We start from the raw sequence: 7,603 nt of genomic DNA on the forward strand, positions 1-7,603 counted from the left end.
GACGCCGGCTTCCATCCACAGACAGCGAGCCCAAAGGTCTCTCGCACAGCTCCCAGACACAGTTGTTGGGAAAGCTCTCCCTTTGGAAAGCTCTCCGCAGCCGGCCATCGTGCCCTGGAGGCAGCTGCAGTTACTCATGGCCCGTGGGCTGGAGCAAAGGCCGTGCACTCCCCAGTCGGGCACGGCGCTGGGAGCAGGGATGCTGCTGTCCGTAGGTGCCAAGTCACAGCCTAGGGATCAGGGATGTTTGAGGTGCTGAGCAGAGTGAGTGTCAGCCCCTAAAGCAGCAAACGAAGATGTGGAACGTGTTCCTGACTCTCTTTTCTCCTCCCCGCCGCAGGTGTGCATTGTGCAGAAGAGAGACACGGAGAAGATGTACGCCATGAAGTACATGAACAAGCAGCAGTGCATCGAAAGGGACGAGGTGCGCAACGTGTTCAGGGAGCTGGAGATCCTGCAGGAGATCGAGCATGTGTTCCTGGTGAATCTCTGGTGAGCAGCTCCCTCCTCTGCGCCTCCAGTGCTTGCAGGGCCACACACCTGATAATTCGAAGGCCTCTCATAACTTTTTCAGCAGCAGATCACTACAAATAGTGACATTTCAAGTTGCTCAATAATGACTTCACTGTGTGTGCACTGGCAGAAATATCCTCATTACTGAGCAACATTTTAGGGTCTAATTTTAAAAAACACTCCTCAAATCACATTGAACTTGTAAAAACTGAGAAAGTTTTATACCCGAAGTGATGGAAGTGGGAGATGTGTCACATTTGTTTTGTTGATTAATTGCTCCAGAATAGCCAATTGAGTTAATATTGATATTTTTCAGGTTTTCAGCAATTGCAAATGTTTTGCCCAACAAGTAATGAAATTCTAGATAGAACTTGTTCTCATAGCAAGCCCTTTCAGCTCATAGTTTTAGAATAAACCTACATTTAAGATGGGAGCAGAAGTGAGTGATTCATAAGTATTATACAATCCCACATACTCTTTCCTTCTGCAGTCACCAAATATAACAATGAGCGTTGTTTTGGTGTATCCCCACTGCTGTCAGTCTCCCGTGGGACCCACGGCAGATTTAGAGAGGCGGTTTACTCCACAGTAAATATAAATCTCTTTTTCTGGTTTATCTGGTTAAATTAGCAGTTGTGTTCTCCAATTCATCTTCAGGATAGGCTGAGATATTTTAAGCAGGTTTATGAGATTGTTTGCAATTGAAAATGTGAAGTTTCTCTGAAGTGTGTGGCTGACAGAGCCTGAGCTCTGCGCTGGTGGGCTGACACAGCACTGCTGCTCAGGGACAGTGACAGGGTGAGCAGGGGGACATTCCCTGGGATACTCACCTCTTCCAGGGAAGCATTGCTTAGTGTAGGAATTCATTTAAAAAACAAGCCAGCATCTTGAGCTGGACTTGCTTGATTGCGAAGGTGCAAGCAGCAAAGCTGCATATTTAGTTTTGGGCCCATCACTGCAAGCACCTGGAGGGGCTGGAGCGTGTCCAGGGAAGGGAACGGAGCTGGGAAGGGGCTGGAGCTCCAGGAGCGGCTGAGGGAGCTGGAAAGGGGCTCAGGCTGGAGCAAAGGAGGCTCAAGGGGGACCTTGTGGCTCTGCACAAGTCCCTGACAGGAGGGGGCAGCCGGGGGGGTCGGGCTCTGCTGGCAGGGAACAGGGACAGGAGGAGAGGGAACGGCCTCAGGCTGGGCCAGGGGAGGCTCAGGGTGGATATTGGGGAAATTTTCTATCCAAAAAGGGCTGTCCAGGCCTGGCACAGCTGCCCAGGGCAGGGGTGGAGTCCCCATCCCTGGAGGAATTTAAAAGCCCTGTGGTTGTGGCAGCTGGGGACGTGGGTCAGTGGTGGCCTTGGCACTGCTGGGAATGGTTGGACTCGATGGTCTGAGAGAGCTTTTCCAATGCAAACGATTCTGGGATTCTGTGCCCATAGTGGGACCATTTGCAGTTCTCACAGGAGCTGTGTAATTAGGGGAGGGGAGAAGCCTGGCTGGGTTTGTGAGCCCCGCGAGGCTCAGCTGCTCCCCGGGCACTGGTCCCGCAGGTATTCCTTCCAGGATGAGGAGGACATGTTCATGGTGGTGGACCTGCTCCTGGGAGGTGACCTGCGCTACCACCTGCAGCAAAACGTTCAGTTCACGGAGGAAACAGTCAAACTGTACATCTGTGAGATGGCGCTGGCTCTTGACTACCTGCGGAGCCAGCACATCATCCACAGGTAAGTCGCAGATGGCACCTGGTGGGACCTGCCTCTGCTGGGTTTGGGGTTGGTTATGTTGTCTGTGCTGGTCCTGGCCACCCTCTGGCTGCTGGTCCTGCCCCCCACCACTCAGAGGGAGTCTGATGTTTCACTGGGGGGCTGAACCTTCCAGGGCAGGTGTCAAAGTCATCCAGGGCTTCCCACAAGTATCTCCAGTATTGCGTTATTCATTTTCCTTGGGAATGAGGCCTGAACAAGTCTAATGCTTCCAGTTTTTCACCAAGTTGTCCAGGAAAAGCATATTTCTAGTCCATCATAAAGGGACTTTCCTCATGTTAGAGTATTTTTGTGTTATTTGTTCCTAATTTTTGATGAATAAAGTTTCAGGATTTTTGTCATTAAGTCTCATCCCTGATCTGACTGAGATTCCATCTGCTATAATCTTCCCTCTTTTCCCAGAGATGTAAAACCAGACAACATCCTCCTCGATGAACAAGGTAGGATCACTCTGCTCCTCTCTGTTTGCTCCCTTGTTCATTCCAGGGACAGATTCTTTACAGTCCTGTGTACTGGGCATCTTTTTACCTGGGGAAAATGTGGGAAAAGCTGCTCTCCTTTCACTGGATCATGTTTGGCTGAACATCCCTGTGCTTTGTAATGCTGGGGAGGATCACTCAACTGGCCGGTCTGGTGTGCTGTGGTCAGCGTGGAGTGGCAGCTCTGCTTCAGCCCTGGGAATTTGGAGTCATTGCAGTTTAATGGCTTGGAACACCCTGGTCTAGTGGAAGCTTCATGGCAGGAGCTTGGAACGAGATGATCTTTAAGTCCCTTCCAACCCAAACTTTCTGTGGTTCTTTGATAGCGTTTCCCTGTTTTTCGTCCCTGTAACTTCTGGCCAGAGCAATTTGGCCAGTGCTGAGGCTGCTGGGGGTTACTGGCTAGCTCCAAGTGTGATTTAAAATCAAGACCCAAAGCTCCCTACCCTTTAATCACCTGGCCAGCCCAAATCCTGGGAAAGCTTTGGGATCTCTTATGGCCATTCCATGGGATCTGACCCTGACCTGCCTGTGTCTGTGCTACCCTGTCCAAGGGCAGAAGATTATGAAACAAATGTGTTCTGACTCTGCATTGCCACTGCACTGCCATTAATTCCTTCTTAAAATGTGTCTTTATTTAAGGTCATGCCCATTTAACAGATTTTAATATTGCAACAATCATTAGGGACGGTGAAAGAGCGACTGCTTTGGCTGGGACAAAGCCATACATGGGTAAGAAACAATTGCTGCTCTCGTGCCTGTGCCACGTTTTGGGAATGCTCAGCACAAGCTGCCTGATGGGCCCTGGCTGGGGCAGGGGCCCTGAGTTAATTTCGGACATTGATGCTTGTGTCCAAGTTGTTCAGCAGAGTCTGATTGTTTGAGAAGGGGAAGAAGCTCCCGGTGTGAAGGCAGTGTGGTTGGCATGTCACGCCATCCCATCCTGTCCCGTCCTGTCCTGCCCTCTGCGTTACATCCTGCCCAGTCCTCTCCATCCCACCCTGTCCTCCTCATCCTGTCCAGCCTCCTCCTCCTGCCCTCCCCATCCCATCCTGCACTCCCCATCCCTCTCTGTTCTCCCTCTCTGGCTCCAGCCTTGGCCTTGCTGTCTCCTGGGGTCCCCATGGTTCTGCTGTCCTGTATTGGGAGGGCTGTCCCTGCAGGTGGCTGACATCCCAGTTCCCAGAGAGGGCAGGCACAGGGCTGCTGCCGCTGCTGCTCCCCTGCCTCACGCAGCCTCCCCTTGGGCAGTCACGCACAAAAATCTCCATAAGCGTTGTGCACTGACTGACATGGAATACTGGAATAGAGAACAAGAAATAACCTGTTGCATGTTATCCCTTTCTGCTCAGCCCCGGAGATTTTCCACTCCTTCCTGAGCGGCGGGACGGGCTATTCCTTCGAGGTGGACTGGTGGTCTCTGGGAATCATGGCGTACGAGCTGCTGCGGGGCTGGGTAGGGCTCCGGCCGTCCTGGCCCTTGGATCGTGTGCTCTGGCTGACCCAGAGGGAGGGGGGACTCCTCACCTTTGTGCTCTTGTCCCCAGAGGCCGTACGACATCCACTCCAACAACCCCGTGGAGTCCCTGGTGCAGCTCTTCAGCACCGTCAGCGTCCAGTACTCCTCGGCCTGGTCCAAGGAAATGGTCGCGCTGCTGCGGAAGGTGAATGGTCCTCCTGGGCCGGGCTGGGGTTGGATGGTAGCTACTGTGTGGGCAGGACTAGCTGGGAAGTTATCAGCATGTATCATCAGCTGGTTTAGCTCTGGCTTGCATGAGGACTCAGAAGAGTAGCTGGTGAGTTCGCTGTAGGAAAGATACACGCGGTGCTGGCAGCAAATAAGTGCCTGTGATAGGAGTTAATGTTGGGTGGGTAACTTGCATAATTAGATTCCGTTTAGTGAGGAGCAGCGTGGCTGGCAGAGGCTGTGCCTGCGCACGGCGCATTCGGCAGGTTTACGCTGCCATCTGCCGGGCAGCCGGGCTTCCAGGGAATCCAGCCTCTCCCTGGAAGGTGCCAGCAGCCCCCTCAGCCGGGAAGGGACCCCCACGTCACCCCAAAGCGCTGGGGTACCCCGGCCCGGTGTCCTGCCCACGTGCCCTTTACAGCAGCCGTGTGCTCGGGAGCTGCAAGTGCAGCCAGCATCACCTGCTCCGTGCATCGTCACCTTTGGCGTTGGAAAAAGACCCAGTGCTGACCTTATTTTCTGGAAATAGGTTGTGGCCACCTAGGACCAGTGTGTGTAGGACTGTGCCACAGTTTAAGGGAAACCATCCTCCATGGGCACTTTGTGGAGGTCCCACTGTAGGTGCCCATCAGTCGGGAGACCAGACACGCTCAGCTGCAGATGCCCATACTGAGGGGTCAGGACTCAAATCCTGTGTTCTGGGAAAATGGCAAGAACTGGTCCAGAGTGAAGGTGGGGCTCCTGGAGAGGGGCCAGAGTGGACACAGCTCAGCTGCCTTGAGCATCCCACTCTCAGGAGAGCTGGGACACGTGTGGGGCTCTGAGTATGCTCTGCAAAGGTCTCATCAATTGAACTTCGGGGAAGGTTTTCATGGGAGAGACAGGCATGGAATTTTCTGGAAGCCTTGCCCACACCCTGTGTTAACGCACCTCCACGTTGTTTGTACCCTCACATTAGACATCCCTCCAGCAGTGGGACACAGGTGCTGAATGCTTTGAAAACCAGCTCTGCCCTCAGACTGCTGTCTCGCAGAACAAGCGAGCATTGAGAACTTTGTGCGCAGTAATCCGTGTGTGTGATGAATGGAGCGGTGGCCCTGGTGTCACAGAGGCTGGACTGAAAGGATGAGCCTCTGCAGGGATCCATGCCTCCCTGGCAGGGGGAGGAGCATGCGGGGTGGCAGTGCTGGGTGCTGTGGGGAAGGGTTGGGCATGGAAGGAGCAAACCCATGCTGATCCAGGAGCCAGTGGTACCTGGTTTCACAACCTCCAGAACATTGTGTTAGGTATTTTTCCTGTAGTCAGTTATCTGTTTCCCACAGCAGAAAGGCTCCTTGACGTGGCTGAACCACTGGAGCTGGCCCAGGCATGCTGCTGCTGGGTGCCTTGTCTTCCTCCTCTTCTCTCCAGTGCTTTATCACCAGTGTTTTTCCCTCCCCAGCTGCTGACAGTGAATCCTGAGCATCGCTTTTCCTGCCTGGCCCACATCCAGGCCTCGGCGCACCTGTCAGGCGTGGTCTGGAGCGATGTGTGCGAGAAGCGCGTGGAGCCGGGCTTCGTCCCCAACGTGAGTGGCAGTGATCCGTGTCCCCATCCCGGGCAGGGGCTGCTCCTCAGATTGGAGGAACCACTGTGGGAGCAGAGGTTTTCTGAGGGGGAAGTGGTTTCTGAGTCTCTGCTGTGCCTGACCTGAGTCGTGTCGTGTGTCCTGGCAGAAGGGCCGCCTGCACTGCGACCCCACCTTCGAGCTGGAGGAGATGATTCTGGAGTCGAGGCCCCTGCACAAGAAGAAGAAGAGGCTCGCAAAGAACAAGTCAAGGGATAACAGCAAAGACAGCTCCCAGTCTGTATGTGCTCCCTGGGGCAACATCCAGCTGAGAAAAGGCTGGATTTGGGCGGGTATTGCAGCTGTTACTGCCACACTGCAGGAGCCACAGGTTTATTTTGATGAAAACATTTGCCCATTGGAGTGTTTTCAACAACCAAGTATTCCTTTTATGGAAATTTGACCAGACTTTCACAGTAGTGGGTGCTTTGGAAAGGGAAATGAGCAGCAGAGGTTTGGGCAGCCCGCTGTGTTCAGCCTCTGCCCAGCCTGGGCACGAGGCAGCAGCTCCCTGTGTGCCTTTGCAGGGGCTTCCACACGTGGGCTGTGTGCTGGGCTCTCCCCACGCTGGCTGTGCTTCCTTTTGGCTGACAGCACTCCCAAAATACAGGATACATGGATAAATGCGTTATGTTTATGTCAGGAACAGTGTGATCTGTGTTTTATGGAAAACTGCTGCCGTGGATGGCACAAGCCCCTGGTGAAAGCCACAGGCAGCCAGCCCTGCTGCCTCCAGCTGTTGGGCTGAGGTTCAGGGGGTGGGGGCTCCCTCACACATCTGGAGGCTCCTGCGCACAGCTGGGAGTGCTGGGGGCTGCAGGCAGCAGTGAGATGCAAACGGGGCTGCTTATGCATGTTTTGTTTTTCTTCAATAGGAAAATGACTATCTCCAGGTATGCCTTGAAGCTATCCAGCAGCACTTTGTCATCTTCATCAGAGAGAAGTGTTAACTGCCATTAAATAAAATATGCCGTAGAGAGACTTCTGGGATTGAACATGTGTGTGTGACACTGCTTCAGTTCCCCCATGGCACCTCCTCACCCATCCTGCTTTTAGCAGATGATGTTTTGGAAAATGAAGGTGAGGGAGGTTGGACCCAGTGATTGCAGATGATGATCCTATGAATCTATTCTATGTGTTAAAGTCCCTGGTGGAAATAAGCAGGCAGGGGAAGCTCAGGCAGCAACAGGAAGCACTGGGTTAAAGCCACTACTTCCCCAGTCTGGCGCTGTTTGTTCCATAAGCCGAGCGTGAGGCAGGCTCCATGGAGGAGGAGGGGTGGCAGGAGCCTGGCTGTGGTGTGGGTACTCATGGCCGAGGTCTGGGTGGCTGAAGCCTTGCAGGCTGTTTTGGGGCGTTTCAGAGCAGTTCAGTGCGGTTGCTGATGCGCTGGGCTCTGTCACGACCTGTTTGTGTGCTCTGCGAGACTCCTCACGCTCCGTGGCTCTGCCGTAGGCACCTCTCGAGCGGTGAGGAGGCACCAGGGCTGCAGCCCACCCTGCCCACTCCTGGGGTGTTCGTTCGGGGGGTGGCTGTGCGACTTCTGATTCCTCTGCTCCCACAGG

At 53.8% G+C, this 7,603-nt stretch overlaps 1 protein-coding gene across 1 annotated transcript in view; it reads left to right on the forward strand.

The window, feature by feature from the left end:
- STK32C (serine/threonine kinase 32C) overlaps positions 1-6,988 on the forward strand; it is a 24,822-nt gene extending 17,834 nt beyond the window's left edge. Inside the window, exons 2-10 of the mRNA XM_017733888.1 lie at positions 341-492; positions 2,054-2,227; positions 2,669-2,706; positions 3,388-3,477; positions 4,098-4,201; positions 4,293-4,409; positions 5,874-5,999; positions 6,148-6,279; positions 6,914-6,988. Of these exons, the coding sequence (XP_017589377.1) occupies positions 374-492; positions 2,054-2,227; positions 2,669-2,706; positions 3,388-3,477; positions 4,098-4,201; positions 4,293-4,409; positions 5,874-5,999; positions 6,148-6,279; positions 6,914-6,988 (975 nt within the window). The 5' untranslated portion in view covers positions 341-373. The remainder of the gene's footprint in view (positions 1-340; positions 493-2,053; positions 2,228-2,668; positions 2,707-3,387; positions 3,478-4,097; positions 4,202-4,292; positions 4,410-5,873; positions 6,000-6,147; positions 6,280-6,913) is intronic.
- The last annotated feature ends 615 nt before the right edge of the window (positions 6,989-7,603 follow it).

Source organism: Corvus brachyrhynchos, unplaced genomic scaffold (assembly GCF_000691975.1).
Source record: "Corvus brachyrhynchos isolate BGI_N302 unplaced genomic scaffold, ASM69197v1 scaffold514, whole genome shotgun sequence".
Classification (NCBI taxonomy): Eukaryota; Metazoa; Chordata; class Aves; order Passeriformes; family Corvidae; genus Corvus; species Corvus brachyrhynchos.